Source organism: Cynoglossus semilaevis, chromosome 8 (genome assembly GCF_000523025.1).
Source record: "Cynoglossus semilaevis isolate Cse_v1.0 chromosome 8, Cse_v1.0, whole genome shotgun sequence".
NCBI lineage: Eukaryota > Metazoa > Chordata > Actinopteri > Pleuronectiformes > Cynoglossidae > Cynoglossus > Cynoglossus semilaevis.
The window spans coordinates 19,210,374-19,228,336 of record NC_024314.1 but is presented as its reverse complement, the minus strand read 5'-3'; the positions used below and the strand labels follow the sequence as shown (position 1 = coordinate 19,228,336).

At 39.2% G+C, this 17,963-nt stretch overlaps 3 protein-coding genes across 5 annotated transcripts; 1 reads left to right on the top strand and 2 right to left on the bottom strand.

Annotated features, from left to right (window-relative positions):
* Nucleotides 1-854: 854 nt before the first annotated feature.
* scyl2 (SCY1 like pseudokinase 2) lies at nt 855-11,051 on the bottom strand. Of its 2 annotated transcripts, XM_017034738.2 has the most exons (18): nt 10,902-11,051; nt 9,019-9,215; nt 8,738-8,895; nt 8,458-8,602; nt 7,442-7,591; nt 7,103-7,324; nt 6,828-6,944; nt 6,610-6,735; nt 6,176-6,352; nt 5,706-5,828; nt 5,323-5,436; nt 5,078-5,210; nt 4,865-4,983; nt 4,685-4,785; nt 4,460-4,529; nt 4,133-4,210; nt 3,927-4,049; nt 855-3,752 (listed from the first exon to the last, which is right to left on the bottom strand). In XM_017034738.2, exons 2-18 carry the CDS (start codon nt 9,193-9,195, stop codon nt 3,150-3,152), a joined length of 2,736 nt encoding a protein of 911 aa, XP_016890227.1. In that variant the 5' UTR covers nt 9,196-9,215; nt 10,902-11,051; the 3' UTR covers nt 855-3,149. The 2 variants fall into 2 exon arrangements, with proteins under 2 accessions (XP_016890227.1, XP_024913307.1); XM_025057539.1 differs by lacking the exon at nt 7,442-7,591.
* Nucleotides 10,919-16,071, bottom strand: depdc4 (DEP domain containing 4). Its single transcript, XM_008315530.3, has 9 exons — nt 15,860-16,071; nt 14,624-15,047; nt 14,395-14,543; nt 14,109-14,307; nt 13,578-13,813; nt 13,345-13,487; nt 13,104-13,229; nt 12,932-13,010; nt 10,919-12,432 (listed from the first exon to the last, which is right to left on the bottom strand). The coding sequence occupies exons 1-9, from the start codon at nt 15,942-15,944 to the stop codon at nt 12,233-12,235; spliced, it is 1,641 nt and encodes a 546-aa protein (XP_008313752.2). The 5' UTR covers nt 15,945-16,071; the 3' UTR covers nt 10,919-12,232.
* A 156-nt stretch (nt 16,072-16,227) lies between these two features.
* LOC103382669 (calcium-binding and coiled-coil domain-containing protein 2) lies at nt 16,228-17,957 on the top strand. 2 transcript variants are annotated; one of them, XM_008315529.2, is made up of 3 exons: nt 16,228-16,369; nt 16,787-16,867; nt 16,962-17,957. In XM_008315529.2, the coding sequence occupies exons 2-3, from the start codon at nt 16,847-16,849 to the stop codon at nt 17,622-17,624; spliced, it is 684 nt and encodes a 227-aa protein (XP_008313751.1). In that variant the 5' UTR covers nt 16,228-16,369; nt 16,787-16,846; the 3' UTR covers nt 17,625-17,957. The 2 variants fall into 2 exon arrangements, with proteins under 2 accessions (XP_008313751.1, XP_008313750.1); XM_008315528.2 differs by having other exon boundaries at nt 16,229-16,369; nt 16,787-16,874.
* The last annotated feature ends 6 nt before the right edge of the window (nt 17,958-17,963 follow it).

The following is a 17,963-nucleotide window of genomic DNA, read 5'->3' as shown; positions in this document are numbered from 1 at the left end:
TACTATGCCATTGTCATGGTTTCTGCGAAGATTCTTATCCATCGAGGTCATGTTATCCAAAGAGTTTAGTTCTAAGGAACTGGACTTCTTCTTGGAGCTTGAAAAACGGTTCTTCAACTGATTCAGTGAATTCGCTCATCCATTCAGAAACTGATGAGCGAATTCACTGAATAAATTCAAATAAAAGAAGGGGACTCATAGACGTCTATGTCTGAGTTGCTCGTAACGTGCCGCCATTTATTGTTTTTTATACTGTTTATGTCCATTTCCTGGACACAAGGCTAAGACTTCTGCGAAATTGCGTGCTGTGTCATACTGCGTACTGCAGTTTAAGACCATGTATGCTGATTATGGAACATAAGCAGTCGATAGGTCATCTTCCCACCTGAAATCGTAAACGTAAAAATGTAATATTTGTGAAAGCTTGGTATTAGCAAATACAGTAACCTAAAATACATTTTTGTTTTATTTGTTGTTAAAAATAAGCAACAATTGTAGCAAAGGAAATGGTATACAGATATGTCTCTAAAATGGGAAACCGAACGGTCAATATTAAACTTAAAGTTGGACCAGAAGGGTCTAAAAGTATCAAAATAATGTCAAATCAGAAAAACATCAAGGTTATAAAACTGTTTTAAAAAAGAGACATATCCTGGAGCCAAAACCTAAAGTTAGTGCAACAATAAATAACAGCCAAAGCTTAGCCAGAAAACGTTATTATAATTATTTAAATTAGTATTTTGCAGAAGTCGAAAAAGTAGAACATGCTGACGACGAAGTTCCCTAAAGACCATCCATGCATAGCCTTGTTTACCAAAATGGACCTAGAATGACCAAACGTTAGAAGCCTCAGATTGTGGAGATTTCTTTATACGTACAGATTTCACCACCTCAGAGACCAGAACTTTAGCACATACAACACAAGCCACACAAACCATATGTGACAGCAGTAGTGGACTACAAATGGACTTGTAGAAGAATAGTTGTTTTTCTGTTTTTTTTTTTTTTATATCCACTTTCAGGATTAAATATCCTAATCTCACATCACCTTCTTCATTAGAAAAAGAAAAATGTCACACATTGTGACTTCCACATTGAACAGATCGAGACACCAATATTTCAATAGTCAGGACAAAAAGACAAACTAAACCTAAACACACCCAATATAACAGTTAACAAAAGCAGAGCTGCTTCCTGCTGCTGATAGAATTTCTAGTACATGGAAATCCGATGAAGTGGTTCAAATCCAGCACAAATAGCAAGCAAAGGTGAATCCAAATCATGAGAACGTCGCTATTGTCTTTATTCGTATTTTAATCTCAGGGATGAGTGCAGATTCAAGCTGTTAAGCTGTTTTAACAATTAAAAAACCAACAGTGTTGTGTTTTGGATAAGTACACATAAAATGAAGCTAATGGAGCTAACAGATACCACCTCCAAAAACCAAGGATTATTGCACACTATTCATATAAGGCCTCTTTGACAATTACCACCCTCACAGAAAGACCAGTAGATTTTAAATAACCATCTTTATATTTACACTTTACCACAGGTCGTCAGCACTGGTCCCTTGATAGATAAAAAGTGCAGGAACCAAATAAAATAAGTGTGATCATCTTCATATACTGTACAAACAGAAAAGGAATATTAAATGATTTCTAAACTTACTTTTGAGCACAATCAGGTAGATGTGTAAACTAGAGATCATTGGTCACTAAGAAGGGAATCACTATTCAGTAACTCGTCAAAAAAAGTTAGCTGATAAAATATTAGTACTCCAGTAACAGATGAGTGATAATTCCTTTTACACACGTTCTGATTTAAGGCATCACACCCAAAGCAAACCACAATTTTTTGGCTAAAACGTACAGCCCTGCTCCTCAGGGTTAGAGTTACTTGTTAATTAATACTGTCCGTAAGCTAAAAAGAAAAAAAAAAAAAACCCCACCTGCTCATCTCCAGTGCACTTGTAACAATAGTTTGAGCACATTAGGAATTAAACAATTTATCTATTTCCTGGTTGTATATCAAGACCACAAGGAACTAAACGAAGAAAATGTTCATGTTTTTGCCTACAAACAGAACTCTGTGATGAACAAAACTTTTAGAGGTTAAACTTCCCCATACCTGCTTTCTCAACAGGATTAAAAAGACAAAGCTTTGAGACCTACGAACATCACATTCTACCTAAAAAAAAAAAAAAAAAAAAACGTGTTCATTGCTCATGTGGCTATTTATTGTTTGTAAGACTTAAACCCCAAATATGGAAATAAAACAGCTGACCCTTATCGATGTGTGAAAGAAAAGATATTTCTTGCACATAGATTTAGTGAAGAGGTTCAAGAAAAGCCACGTTTGACTGGTCCAACTGGTCAAAGGCTAAAGATAGCGCTGCACAGCGATTCCAATCATTCCACTCCTCTCACATGTACCGATAAAACCATGCATGATGTTGGTAGGAAATGGGTTAGATTTTCTCTTATTCCAACTTACCTGTCATAGATTCATTAAAACAGGCTTTCCTGATGACCAATGACAAACTAATGAGGATTCCTTTCGCCATTCCTAGCTGTTAGCTATTTTTTCACGAACAGCTATGTTTCACACAACTCCCTCTGAGATCTACTGTTTAGTGCTACAATGGTGAGTCGTCTTCACTGGGCTCTGACGTTCTGTCTGTGGACAGAAAAGATGTGCAGTTGGCTGAAGGTGGGGATGGCAGTGTGACTTTTGGTCGGTTAATGCAGCGAAGCTCATCCAGTTCAATCTTTTCCTCATATAAACGCAAAAAACCTTCTTAAAGTTAGAACCAAGCTGGTATTCTTCACCTTACCTACGACACATGGACTTCCCAGAAAATCAAGTACAAAATCGTAAGAAAACCCCCAGCATTTGACGATATCAGTATAGAAGAAGTTTCCCTTCGGCCCTACAAATGTTCAGTCCTCAATAGCTACGGATGGAAATATAAGTGAGGGTTAATTTACCAGCAAAATCTGAGCAAGATTCAAGTTTAGATTTAAAAAAATGTTTTTTTCATTTCTTCACATTCAATCAGTGTTTTTTGTTTTGTTTTTTAGAATTCAAGACTCTCTTTGTCCAAGATACATAAAATAATATTCTCTATGTGAAATCTGCCATTCTTAGATTTAGCCAAATAAGTCTTTCAGGTCATTGTTGACTGACCCACTTTGTTTCATTCCACTTTGGTTCATATTAGGGGTGGGTACAGGTTGGGAAAAGTTCTGTGGACTGAAGAAAGGGTTGGCTTGCATCCCAAAGCCAGTCACCATTCCTCCCATTCCTGCAGGGACAGCCTGCATCTGAGTCTGAGCATTCTGGGCTGGAGTGAACTGATTGCCCCAAGTTGAGTTGGTCCCTGGGGTTGTAGCCGTGGGGCCCAATTGGTTGAGTGTGACTTTGGGTTTGCTGGATGTGAACAGACTGTCCAGGACTGACATGTTGGGGGCTTTGTTTGTCTGCGACAGAGCACCAAAGTTTGGAGTACTAGTAGTGGAGGCCATGCCGCCATAAAGGCCGGGGGTCGTGGGTCGCATACCCATACCCATAACACCTGCCTGAAAGCCCATGTTGGGGTTGAAGCCGTTGGAGACAGGAGCAGCCATGGGGCCAGAGGAGATGAAGTGAGGCATGGTGGAGCCCTGCACTGGTGTTGGCCGTGGTGTGTTGGCCAACGAAAGGTTGTTCAGTGATGTCATGTTGTTGAGAAGACTACTGGTCAAATCCTTAGTCTGCAACAATAAACAAAGTAAACTTTTTTTTACTAGTACTAGTCACGTTTAATACAACACTGCTATTTGGAAATGTTATTTTATCCTCCTTTAACCTGTTTAAACCTCTAAAACCTTATCAGGTCCATCAGCGTGACAGAGTTGTTTGTGTGCAGTGGTGCATGTCGTCTGTACCTGGGAATTATTGTTGGCAGCAGGTTTGACAGACTCTGGCGCCAATGGCTGCTGCTTCCTCAGTTTGGCTGCTTGTTCCTGCTCCTTAGCCAGTCGCTGCTTCTCCTCCAACGTAAGAGACATCTGGTGGTAGGAAAACATAAAAACCAGATAAGACAAAGAAAATTTGTGCTAAATGACTATTTACTATTTATGTATTTCCCTACTCTATTAGGCTGGGATGCTGTCGTTGCAGAACCATTCTCTTTTCCATTCACACCCGAGCTGCCGAAAATGTCTTCGATCTTCTCCAAGAGAAAAGGGAAACTTAAATGACTTCAGTATCAGGAATATACACATATATAAACATATACATATACAGATATATATATATACATACATATATACATAGTTACACATACATATATATATACATACATATATACATAGTTACACATACATATATATATACAGTATACGTATATACACATATATACATATACACGCACACACAAATGTATACAGCAGTGTTTCTATTTTGTGTGATTAACTACCTGGTTGCTGGAGGTCGGTGGACTCTTGGTTTCCTCTGACTGATTGGCTGGGTTTGAAATATTCATACTTCTGTAAAGTAATTTGGCATTGTGTGAGAAATAAATAAATAAATAAAAATGTAATTAAATCACCCCAGACATTACAGCACATTCATATAAATGATAAAAAGATTTTTTTTTTTATTTTGAAATAAAATCACAGTGACGGAACGAAACACTTCGTACCTCTGCTGCTCCTGCATGATGTGCAGCTGCTCCAGCTTGGTCTTGTGTTCAGACTCCATGCGTGTCAGCATTTCCCGTATCACCACCATGAAGGAGTTAAACTTAAATGGAAGACGTTTAAACAATGAAAAAACACAGTTTCCAGTTTTTTTCCAAATACACACACAGGATGTGTAGTACCTGATTCAGGTTGAGGTTGTTGTCTATACTCAGTGAGATTAAATGCGGCAGGCTCTTGGAGGCGAGGTTTTCTTTGGTTATCCCCAGCTTTTTGTGGCTGAAGGTACATTTGTAGATTCCTGAACAAAGATTACCAGCGGTTTAAAAGAACAACTAGTATAGTCTTGATGGTTTTACTTACAGGATTTATAGACAGCTGTTCAAATCTGTTACCTAAAATACCCATGAGCACTGCTGGTTCCTTCGAAGGGATCTGCTGCAGGAAGGGCAGGATCTCGTCAAGGACATACCATTTGTCCAGATATTCCAAAATCTTTCCCAGGCACACCAGGGAGTTCACTCGCACCTATTTACAAAACACAGAACAGACTAACTGAAAAGGCAAACACAACGGTTCTTATGGCAAAAGTTATTAGTATTTTTTGTGAACGCAGAACAGTAAGTAACTAAACACTCACCGCTAATGAGGACGTCTGCAGACAAGCTGATTTGACTTTGGGGATGAGCGAGTTCTTCATGGATGGATAATCAATCAGGTTGGCAAAAGTTGGGATGATGTTCAGACACAGCTCCTGTATGAATGCACATTAAATTAGAAAAATACATACAAAGGGGTTTTTCTTCTCTCCTGCTTGTTCATTCAGTTTTTAATTAGATAGTTCTGGCGACATCTAATGGTCACCTTTTCTGTGGTTTATAATGCATAGGGCTGTGGTTCCGTGGCACGGGACCTCCTTTGGGGACGAAAGTCCCATGTACAAAATTTAGGTGGTGCAGAAAACGTTAGGGAACCCACCGGCATAGGGTGAGACCAAGCAAAACCCATTTTAAACTCCTGTACCTGGATCTGTACCGAAGGAGCTTCGAGGGCTCTATAGACCATGGGCAGCACACTGTTCTTGATGTCCTCTGCTGGTGTTTTGGTCAGCAGCAGGTCCATCTTCTGCAGGAAGATCAGCAGGATCTGCACAACAAAGAGAGACGCAGTCAGGAACAACAAAAGCAGGAGAACCACCCGGTCCTGAGATGAGCGGACAACGAAAGGTAATGGGTGACGAGTAGCACGGTTTCAATGGCTTTGAGCTCTTCGACAACAACACAACACGCACAAACAGAGCTGATGAAACTGAAGCCTGTGAAAAGACATCAGGGGCCACTTACCATGTTACTGGCCTGAGGAGGCACAAGGAGAAAAATACAGAGGAAGAAAGTCCTTATTGATGTACAGTAGTAAATCAACTGAATTAAGCATACCAGCTGACCCTAGTAGTAGTTACACCGTACTGCCCGGTGATGACAGTGTGTCTCTACCTGTACTGGCTCCTGCTGCTTGAAAACCGGTGTGAGGTCAGGCATTATGAGACGAACGTACTCGTCCTTGGTGCACTCCTCTGCGATCAGCAGCACGTTAGGCAACACAAAGGGAACCATGTCAGGGTTGATGAACTCAGAGGTCAACGCTGGCAGGATTCGGTAAACCACCACTCTCTGTGGAGAACGAGGAATAACAACATCAGGTAATAAGACTAGAATATTGATAATCAATAAGAAGAAGTTGTACCTTTAAAATTGGTGCTTTAATAATTTCTAATTTTGAATATCTCTTATCTTTTTTATACTTATTTATACTAAATATTTTCTACATTTCATAAACTTCTAAAACTAAAACCCTCTTGCTCTTCTAGAGTCACTCCTAAAGGTTTAATGGTGACCATCTCTACCTACTGGACATGTGTCAATCTCACCTTGGGCAGTTTGGGCAACACTTTGGGCAGGCCTTTAAAGAACTGAGACTTCTGTAAGTTGTCCCTCTGGAAAAGGGAGTCAAAATACTGAAGAGTCACCGCACCGACGTCATCAAAAAATGGTATCTGTAGAGAAGAGGAAAACAGAAGAGTATGAAATGAACCTTTCTGTCACACAGTAATATTCTGGACTTGTTCATGCAAACGATGTAACAAACCTTGGTCATCTGGTCTGCATCAGGGCGCACATTAGGGGTGACGCTGAGCAGCATTTTGACATGTTCTCTCACCTCCTCTGGGATTTTGTTCAACACAGTTGGACTCATGCTGCTCAGCTTTAAAATAGAAAAAAGGAAACAAAATGCAAATTATAAAGACATGTTGGACTCAATGACTGGTAACGGCAAAACTTTTCATCTTAGATTAGCAATGTGACTGGGTTAGCTTTAGCTTCCTTTCAGTTTTTATCCTTCACTGTCAGTCATCTCTTTACCTGGTCCAGCTGCCTGCTGAAGCTCTTAAATATATCGTGTTTGTTAACTTGGAAAACAGGCTTGCCCTCATTAAAGATGGCATGGAATATTACACCCAGTGAGTACATGTCGGAGGCCGAGTCACAGCTGACCGAAAGAATGTACTCAGGGGCCAGGTATTCAGGGTTGGGGAGGCAGAGTGGAGGCAGGTTAGGCTCCCATTCTTTACATGTGTACTTAGGCTACGGGAGAAGAGAGAGAGAAAAAAAGCACAAAGTCAATGCTAATAGTTACTTAAAAGGGGTAAGCTTTCCTTGGAAGGTTTGATTGAGAAAAATAAAAAAAAAACATCAACACACTTCAGCATCAGAGGGGTTTGTGGAGGAGATGCTGAAGTCAAAGCCCATGATCTTCCAGGCTCCGCTTTTGTTAATAATGATGTTTTGTGGACACAGGTTTCCATGGACCATCTTCACACCACTGTGAAGAAAGGCCAAACCCTCAGAGATCTGATGAGAAAAAAGAGTGAGACTGAGGAGTTAAATAAAGAATGGCCTTAATGAATGACACTGCATGGGCTCCAGCAAGAAGATGATCAAAATAATGGCTAAACCATTGAAGAATCCTGGATTGATCGACTGCTGAAAAAAAGAAATGCTTACACTAGGGAAATAAAACCCAACAGGTTAAAAAGGTATGATGTGCATTCAAACTGGTTTAGCTGGCTCTAAAAGCTAAAAGCAACATGATCATATAATGGACCTGTAAAGAAAATAACCTATAGCCTGCATTTAAAGTGACAAAGCCACAAAGCAAAACTTGTGACAGTACAACAACCAGAGATTTAATGGGAGTATATTGTTTTGCAGACTCTGGACCTTAGATGCTCAACTTGGTTGACCTCAGTGACCTGAGACGAACTCTGGAGACTTGATTTTAGACTGAATGTAAACATTTGAGACAGAACTGATCTCTTGAGTGGAACAGTGAGTATTTGGACTGGACACTCACTGGAAGAATAGGGACCAGGGACTAAGCCAGGGACTGACTCAAACACTGCAGGGGTGAGACTCTTCATGGGCATCATCATGGCCTCAAACACAGAGAGTTGGACTAAACCTGCTTTATATGAGGCTTAACATTGTTTTCTACTGAGTGGTAATGACTTTATTAATTGATTGTCCTTTTTAGAACAGAAAAAAAAACTTCAATAAAAAAATTTAGTGAAATATTTTATATGAAATTTAAATGTCAACCTATGTTCCATTGAGTTCTGCTGGAATTAAAAACAAAAAACAAACAAAAAAAACCCTTAAGACCAAACAAACAAACATTTCAATAGCTGTAACTTTAAAACAGAAGATCAAGCTCTTACCTGTAACAGACCATACTTGGTCTCAACATCATACAGTTTGTAATCCTTGATGTCATTGGGTACAGGACTGGGCAAGTTGTCCCACTGACCAAGAACATTGGACAGACTTGCAAACACTGGCTCTGTACAGAAGGCCAGACAGTCTCTGAAGGAAACACACAAGAAGGAAACTCAATATATTAGAAATAATATAAATCAGACAAATAAAAATAGTTACATTTTTAATATGCACTGCACCTCGCATGAGATCAGAGAGAATGTGAATTTGTGTGCAACTCACCTCGACTCCTCCAGGGGATGTTGCACGGTCAGTAGACGCGGGTGACGCAGTCTGGTCAGCTGCTGCACCCCTCTTTTCAGTGAATCAATGATTTGTTCCTTCTCAAACCTCTGGTACTTGTCAACCACCTTCTTATCAAACACAAACACTGCCACTTCCTGGAAAAGCAAATATAAAAAAAACACTGTAAGAAACAAGTTTTATTGGATCAAAAAGTAATTGACATTATTGTTTAAGGGCTGACGTTGGTCTGGAGACAAGGGGTGGACAACAACATTCACCTGCTTGGTGGACTTCTTGGTGCCGTTGTAGATTCTCCAGCACATGCCAGGACCTCCGCTGGCAATATGCCTCCCCACTTCAAACTCCCGAGTCACTGGGTTACCCATTACAGCACTGGTGACATCTGCTGTCACTTTAGTGACAGTGCTTTTTAGTTTGTTCAGCATGGACTCCATGGTCAGGCCTGAACTGGCAGCTTAGGACACAGAGGAAGGAGAACACACCTTTCTAAGTACAGCACAACCTTTAAACAAAAAACATCTAAAACATGCTCTGAAGCACATATGTCTATACTTGTTTAAACGATTATGGATTAGTAAAATGCAGTGGTCAAATTCTGTGCAGGGCAGGAAATTCACTATTCTTCTTCCTGGAATACCAATACTAATCAAGAATTCATTTACATTTGTTTACAAAAACACAAATCTCCAAGTATGTTCATTGATTTTGTGAGCGGTGTCATGGACAACACAATCAACAGTTCCATTAAACGTTAACCCTGTTTGACCGACAACTTCGACTGCGTTTTAAATTTCAGCTCCTTGCATTATTAACTTTCACCTCACTGCTCTGGAGCATCTCCCTGGAAATCCACAAAACATTGTTTCAGCCATATGTTTAATGAAAGAGCATGAGATCACAGCCAGATAATCTCACCACGCCATCTATGACTCATCTTGCAAACTGCACAGTGAGGGCTTCTTATCTAATTCTTTAGTTGTATGGATAAATAGTAAAAAAAAACAAAAAAAAAAACAAAAAAAAAAACAGGTAGTGTCATAAAAGAACCTAGCTGACACAGAGAAAAGACAATCAAATCATAGCAACTGAATAAAAATGTGTTCTTTATATAGTTGTATTTGCTGAATCAAGCCACACCTGATTAGGTGAAAACTACAAAAATGTACAAAAGCAAAGTGGAGAAATGAGTGGCCATTCATGCTACTTAAGAAAGTAGCATTAAAGGCCAATTAGGTAATTTGGCCAAAGAAAGTAGCATTAAAGGCCAATTAGGTCATTTCAATTCTACATTGACATTTTAACTCAATTCAACTATTTATAAAGTATTTTATACAGTTGGCCAAAATGAGATTATGCTCAATTCACTGGCTTGGACATTACAACTACTTGCAAGAGGCACAACATCTTTGTTTAAACATTAAACAAGTGAGCTTTATGCACAATTGTCATTGTAAGCTTGCTGCCACATGAAGCTGTACATGTGTAGAATCCAATCTGATTAATATGAAATTAATTATTTAAATCAGAACTGCCCAATGCCACTTTAAAATGTATTTGCAGATTTTTAATCTTCTACTGGACATCTGATTGACTTTTTTTTTTTTTTTACTGTGTACCAGTAACTTAGCAAACCTAGTACCACTTAATTCGATAAGGTACCAGGTATTCTCTCATCCTTCTTTTTTGTCACAAAACTGTTGATCTATATTTAAAATAAATATAATGCCACGTCAGTACTGTTCAATGTCTTACATGCTACTCACATGAAGTTACGTCACTTCAGCAGTAAATTGAAACACCTGACTGAGATTTTGATTTTTTTTTGTCTCTTTTTTAGCCTGAGTGCAATGTCAGATTGAGAAATACCTTGTTTGCCAAGTTAGCATTTTTCTTTAGCCCTGAAGCTTAAAAATGCATTACACACTAGGACATTGTCTTAACAATATTCTTACTAATTTCCCCCTTAATGTTTATCTCTTTGTTTTATTTAAAACACTGACATCATCTCTGTGTAGCGTTAAGGCTTTTTAAACACAAACAGATCATGGAATAGCAAACAAGCTAACTAGCCAGAAATGCGCAAGTACAGAGCCAGGTTGTTGTATATATTTTACCACAGTGATGCCCTAGCGTGTCTTACCTTGGTTTTCAAATGTATTTCGATGTATCTTCTTATATTATGTAAACTTTCAACAACGGAACTGTCAGTGTTGGCTGCAAAACACAGCCTCCATGTCTTCCAGTAGCATACGATAGGAGTTAGCTTAGCTAGCTACTGTATCAGCCAACTTCCGGGTTTGTTGACGCATCAGGTGCACTGACGTCATCGTCTATTTTTCTTTCCTTCTCATGTCTTTTACAACGATATTTTGATATCTAACTGTATCTATAGCTAAGTTGCCTGGCTATAAAGCCTCTCTCCTGTCGAAGAATACAGCAGTAATGATTGTATTGATATTGATGCTACAGCACATATAAGATATCCACGGGTGCATCCAGAAATAAACATTAGTCTCAGCAACTTGACACGTAGAGTACTCTGTGGAGAACCACTAAACCTTTATTTGTACTCGAAATTAAACATATTTCACAATTTAAAGTGCATTCTTACAAAAGTTTACAATTTGAGCACATTGGTTGAAGGTCATGCAAATGATCAGTGGCATTACAGATTAAATCAGTAGTGTTCTTCTTTTTCAAGTAAATAGCAGTCACTATCAATGTTAAGGATTCCCTTTCATATTTAAATTTTAAAAAGAACCTGAGCTGAATGTAACTTCCTTAGAAATATCCCTTTGAATTCCTTCACTAAAGTCACACTTTGTGTTAGACTTCCTTCAGACACATTAGTGTGACATTTCTACAACAGCATAAAGCCAGATTAAAAGTTTTAAGGAAATTATAATGCCCAATCAAAGTGCACGGCATTATTTAAAATGAAGGGGAAAATTGATTAGTGCAAGTTTAGTACCTTGTCTGTACAAACTGGTTGTTCAGTTTCATTAAAAACATGAATGCTAAGATGCTCACCGCTAAATGCTTTAATCATAAAGCATAGATCATAGTAGTAATAAAAACAAAGCAAAATTGACAACTACTAAAACGAGCAAATCTTGTTTGAGAGTCTTTGCTAAATCTTAGTCTATTTGGACACTTTATATGTCAGATAACCAACTGCACCCTGTTTATGTACAACTGCAGTGAAACAAATAATAATTCAAAGGATTTCATTAGGTTAAATAAATCATGAGTACATTTTAGGGGCATTTAAGAATGTAATGTAACAGTGTTGCTACAAATTAAAAGTGTGAAAAATGTGCCATGAAAAGGCACAGTAAAGCTGCAGCATCGCAAATTGCTCTTCATAAGATGCGTGAGTCCATTTAAACCAAACACACACTAGGGATTTAGGAAAGCTCGTACTTCACTTTTAAGAATCAAGTATGATGTTCTTTAGAACTAATTTGGTCGTCAGAAGGTGCTGGAGAAGTGCTGCAGGAAAACCACAGGGTGGTGCTTTTCAAACTCTTTCAGCAGTCTCCTCTTCTCCTTCACTGACATGCTGCTGTTGGAGGAAATGTCCTGGAGAAGTTGCTTCAGGCTCTCCAGGGTGGTCGCCTCGCGCTGGTCCTCGTAGTCCTGCGGTGTCCTTTGCTGGCAGAAGGTGAACACTAAAAGGGGACGATAACAGGAGCAATAAAAATATAATAGGTATAGATCACTTTAGCCTGGTCATTTGAATGGAGCTCAAGCCAAAAAAGTGTGGACACAGCTGCTTTAGTACATTTGAATTAAAGTTAAACTATGACCTAATGCTAACTAAAATGCCAACTATAGCTACATTTATAGAAAAAAAGTTTAACAAAATTGATAATAGATAACAATAGATATCTATTGATAAACAATAAATAATAAAAAAAACCTGAAAAGTCATTACATTCAAAATATGGCTTATAAGAGCCACAAGTTGGAAAATAAAGTATAAACTTGTGTTAGTGTGAAAATAGCTAAAAGACCCTAGAAAATTGTTAGTTGATGGAAAGTGAAAATAGCTAAAAGACCCTAGAAAATCTTTAAAAAACCTTAAATTATACAGCATCTGAGTTGTTAGTTGATGGAAAGACACATCAAACTTTTTTATTTTATTTATCAATTGCTGCTCTGACTTACTAGCGACTGAATCAGGATCTCTTCCCTGCTTCATACTCCTGAGTGTTTTCCTCACAGCTTCAATGAGGGAGGCAGGAGTCTGCTTCCATGATGAAAAGAAATAATTAAGACAAAATCACTTCACATCATGGTATTAAAAATGAAACATATTTTAAATGAGACTATACAGCACCTTGAAGAGTTGTGTGTGATTGTCCATTAGGAACAGGACCAGAGATTCACTCTGCCATCGATTCATTTCACTGTTCTGGACAATTGCTTTTTGAAAAGTGCGACAGACCAAGGCTCTGTTTTCGATCTGCAAGGTTTTAAAAATGAGGCAAAAACGCAGAAATGTTAAACTACTATCTTTGTAGTTTTTTTTTTTTAAATACTAGTGAAACACATGCAACAAGACAGGACTGGAGGGCTACTTGTTTCTGTAGACGACAGGACTCTGGTAGAGCTGCAGTGGCCATGAAGGACAACAGTCTCCGCAGTTCATCTCTAACACTCGGCTCCAGCAGTCGTAGACACAGCTGAGAAGCTGTGATAGCCTCCTGCACCTTTTCTTCATCTGAACAAGAACAGAAGACAGCGTGTAAAAGTAAAACCCGCAATCGAATTACATTGGTTTTTACATTTTCATTTGTCTTAAGTCTCTCACCAAGCAGCTTCAGAATTGCAATGTGGATATCGAGGTATCGCCCCGAGAGGAGAGGAGCTCTTCCCCGCTCACTGTAGTATTTTGAAATTGTGTCAAAGAGCAGCCTCTTCTGGTTTGCATTTCCATCGTCCACACATCCCTTGCTGCCTTGGTTGAGTTGTTCCCCAGCGAAGACAATCAGCTGGTCAGGGAAGAGCTCCAAGAGGTCTGCGGCCAATGACAGCCAGTCGTCCAACCTGTTTATATATTTGTTGGCAGATTTTATTAGCACACACATATAAATAAATCTATTATTTGAGGTACAGGACATTTTAATTTTACAACACAGAGCAATACACAATTATAACATAACAGCAGTAAAATACTAACAATAACATCAATTATAACTAAAGCACTTATGGTGTAAGTGACAGCAAAGACACTCTGGTAAAGGTCCTGTAAGAGATGCAAAGGTAAAATCCATGCCACGTGTGGCCACATTAGTTACTACATTTAGTGTCATTGATCAAACTCATGTGGTCCAAGTCTTACTGGGGCAGGTTAAGGGTGTTGGGCAGCTCTCTATCCAGACATGTGTTGGAGATAACCAGGTCCTGGTCTCTGCTCAGAGAAACTCTCCAGCCTGGTTGCTGAACCTGGGCAGGAGAGGACAGGATGCAGTCCAGGACGGGTAATTCCACAATCTGCAGAAGCTGCAGCAGCGTCTGCTGTTTCCAAACCTGATCCACCACTAAGGAAGTAAATAAGGTTAAGGAACAGAAAACAAAATATTCAATAACATCTGTGCAGTCAACAATAGAAGGATCACTGTTCTCACCAGCTTTGGACAGGAGGGCAGCCGTGGCTGGGGCAGATGAAGCCTGTGAAATATACGGCTGTAGGTTGATGGTCGTCAGCAGCCTCTCAACCCTTGAATCCGATGGTCCCACAGCTAGAGGATTGGAGAATGTTCTCTGGTCTTTCATCCTGTAGGTTGAATATCATAGAGACACCATCAGTTTTAGTGCTACAATTAAAACATGAACATAATAATTACTGCCAACAACCTGGAGCTCTTCTTCCTCTTTATCCCCAGCTCCTTTGGAGGCATGTTTTCTGTCACACTGCTGCGCTCCTTCGTGGAAGATCCAGACACCACTTTGTATTCCAGAAAACGGTACAGGCTGGAGCTGCTGTCCTCAAAGGCCACTTCCTTGTCTCTGCGGAACAGCTTGGTGCCGACCGGCTCAAACACCTTGGCCTCCATCAGGGCCTGGCAGAGCCGGGTGGCCTTGAGTCGAGACACCTCACTGGTGCAAAACACCACATTCTGCATCAAATAACTGAGCACTGCATCCACAGCGTCTGAGCCGGTGAAACACTCTGCGTGGACGCGGAGGTGTCTGCGGCAGCGGCGCACCTCCACCTGTGTCTGAAGTGCATGGATGATGTTGTGCCATAGCTGTGTGGCACCAAAGGGTCCTGAGAAAACTAAGAAAGCACACAGAGGGCAGAAAATTCAACATATAAGCTATAAACTATAAACAATACACATTAGTTTAAAAATACATTGTTATCACACAGATATATAGCTCTTCTAATGTAAGACTTAAAGTTGAAATTACTCAGATCTTGAATTTAAATGCTATTTTTGCGTTGAGAATTTTTTTTGCCTCAGTCTATAACACACTGAAAAAATGTGTTTTGTTGTTTTTTTGATTTTTTTTAATATACAATTTTAATACAGAAGTTCCTGTTGTGTTTAGACACCTTGCTTGCAAAATGTCCCAAATAAAGTGACCATTGAAGAAAAAGATCAATTTTTCTCTCAGCCAAAAACAATTGTTTAGAACTTTCTTTCTTTTTTGATCCAATGTCAAACTTTTCCAAAAACTTTCAGCCATAGTAAACTGCACTTTTTATATGTACAATTTCCGTTTTTTTATAATTGTATTAAAGGATTCCAGCATAACGACCTAAATGTCAAAAATATTTGAAACATTTGAAGTGTATTTATTTCAAACTTGATCGTTTTGAAGATGCCGCTGACACATTTCCATGAATACAGTTAATACTATTAACTACTAACTAATACTAATAATGTTAATGCTATGGGTTTAAAAAACACAAACATTTAGTTTATCCATTTCTAAACAAACTATTTAAAATAGAGTTGAAGTTGAAAATGTTCCGTGTCTGGTATTAAACGCACGTTTAACCTCAAAAACACAACGCATATCTACAACTTTTGTGTAAACATTCAATAATGTAAATATTCTCACGTTTTATTTAAAACTCCTTACCGTGCTGTATGTTTTCACGGAAACTTCTCGTTTGGCTGTTCAATCTTCTAAATCGCGGAGTCAAATCTACCGCCATGATGAACATATGACGCGATCGCTTTCTTCTTCATCCTAGTGTAAACGTGCGCACTGCCGCCCCCACAGGTAGTGAACCACAAATGCACTTTTAAAAGGCAAACGAGCATGCCCATCTGAAAGTTTCTGCGTTTCATTTTTTTAACTGAAATTATAAATAAATCAAATAAATCTCTGTGTTCGGTCATGTTATTCATGGCTTTTTGCTACTTTGACGACGGGTGAATCAATGTGTGATAAGTCCGTCCCACCACTGAGTGGAGAGAGTGAGGTGATTTTATCACTTCCGGTCTATATGCATCTACGGCGTAGCTCTATGTGACCCAGAAACATGACGCGTCCTAGAGAGGACGCCTAAATGGGCTAAAACAAAAAAGAAACGTGTTGGGGCATTGGAATTTAACGACCACAGCTCTACGGATTATACGTACATAAGTAAGTAGTAATGACAGAACTGACTTGCTTTTAGATAAAGCTATTTAGCTAACCAAAGTAGCTAAGACGTATGCAGAAAATACCCAAATCCAGAATGTCGACTTTTAATGACTAAACGTAAATCCTAGTTGAAGTTAACCTGAATAACTGTGGCAACGTGAAATTCCATAGGATTTATGATAATAAATAACTGAAACTAAAAATCGCCAAATCAAATTCAAACAAACTTTATATATATATATATTTATATATATGTATATATATGTATATGTGGTGCTTCCCCTAGGGCATGTATAAAATCTGTATTCAATATCATAGCTGTTTGTACAGCAACTTTATACTTATCATTCATTTAAACTGTGCTTTGAAAGCTTTGTTTCAGTGTAAATGACTAAAATGATGTCATCTCATTTTTAGAGGCATCCTCAGGCAGTTGGCATCGCAACACAAGATGACCCATCGTCAAGCATCAAGAAAATGGGAAAACATGAAGAAGAGGTACAAGGTAGCATTCGTTTATGATTTTCTTTGAATTCATAAAATGTCCTCAGTCTTTTAAGCTGTGACTTGATGAGCTGATCTTTCTCTTCAGGAGCTGAAAAAACCTGCAGACGGAATGTCGGGGTACTCAAATTCATGGCGTTACTTTAACCTAATGGATGAGGCTGTGTCACGACTGGAAGGCGGCACCACACTCCAGGGTGTCCACTACAGTTATGACAGAGGTGACTCCTTAACTGGCTCTAGATCCAAGAGGAAGAGAACTACCATGGAGGTGACCTCACCTACAGGCTCTGTAGAAATCGAAGTTTCCGTAAACGGAGATGACGAGGAAGTCGTGCAGGAAGGAACCGAGGACTTAAATCGCATCATGCAAGATGTGGAAGATGAAAGGAGCGTCATGGACAGTGAGAGACGGTGCATAGAGAGGGAGAAACAGCTCATAGAACGGGAACGACTGGTGCTGCAGAGGGAGAGGGCGGTGCTGGATCGAGAGGCCGCCACCCTGGAACGAGACCGAGCCTCGCTGGAGAGAGAGAAGGTGATGTTTGAGAAGGAGAGGGAGGCGATGGAGGAGGAGAAGGCTACGATAGAGAAGGACAGGGACGCTGTGAACAAAGATCGACTGGTTTTGGATCAAGAGAGAGCCAGGCTGGAGAGACGTGTCACAGAGAAAGACGTGAAAGACCTCACCGGCATGAGCAGGAGGGAACGCTTCTTGTATTTGTTTGAGAAACTTATTGAAGACTTCTAGGAGACCAAATCATTTGTCTTCTACTGCCACGTCTTTACTAATTCATATACTGACATGTGCAGTGTGTCTGCAGTGAGGTCAAGATCTCTGTCTATTTTTAAATTTCTAATCTAAACCACAGCCTTTTTAACCTGCAGAGATTTTTTTAAAATCTCAGTCCGCAGCCTCTGGACTTTGTGGGATTGGTGCAATATAACTTTTTTAATCAGTCTGACAATTCTTGGATATTTACAAAATATGTTAATCATATTTATAAATTAAATTTGTTTTCCTTTTTGGGAAAATCATGAAACACACAATTGGCTCTACATAGTGAAAAGTTGAAATCTACTATATACT

Bases quoted from the DNA above. Each gene is read 5' to 3' on its own strand.
- scyl2 (XM_017034738.2), bottom strand. From the start codon at position 9,195: ATGGAGTCCATGCTGAACAAACTAAAAAGCACTGTCACTAAAGTGACA. The intron at 7,592-8,457 runs GTAAGAGCTTGA...TTTTCTCATCAG, and splicing joins CCAAGTATGGTCTGTTACAG to ATCTCTGAGGGTTTGGCCTT. The intron at 4,984-5,077 runs GTAACAGATTTG...ATCTTTGTTCAG, and splicing joins AGTGCTCATGGGTATTTTAG to GAATCTACAAATGTACCTTC.
- depdc4 (XM_008315530.3), bottom strand. From the start codon at position 15,944: ATGTTCATCATGGCGGTAGATTTGACTCCGCGATTTAGAAGATTGAAC. The intron at 13,488-13,577 runs GTGAGAGACTTA...GTTCTTGTTCAG, and splicing joins TGCAATTCTGAAGCTGCTTG to ATGAAGAAAAGGTGCAGGAG. The intron at 12,433-12,931 runs GTAAGTCAGAGC...GTCCCCTTTTAG, and splicing joins AGATCCTGATTCAGTCGCTA to TGTTCACCTTCTGCCAGCAA.
- LOC103382669 (XM_008315528.2), top strand. From the start codon at position 16,821: ATGACCCATCGTCAAGCATCAAGAAAATGGGAAAACATGAAGAAGAGG. The intron at 16,875-16,961 runs GTAGCATTCGTT...CTTTCTCTTCAG, and splicing joins ACATGAAGAAGAGGTACAAG to GAGCTGAAAAAACCTGCAGA.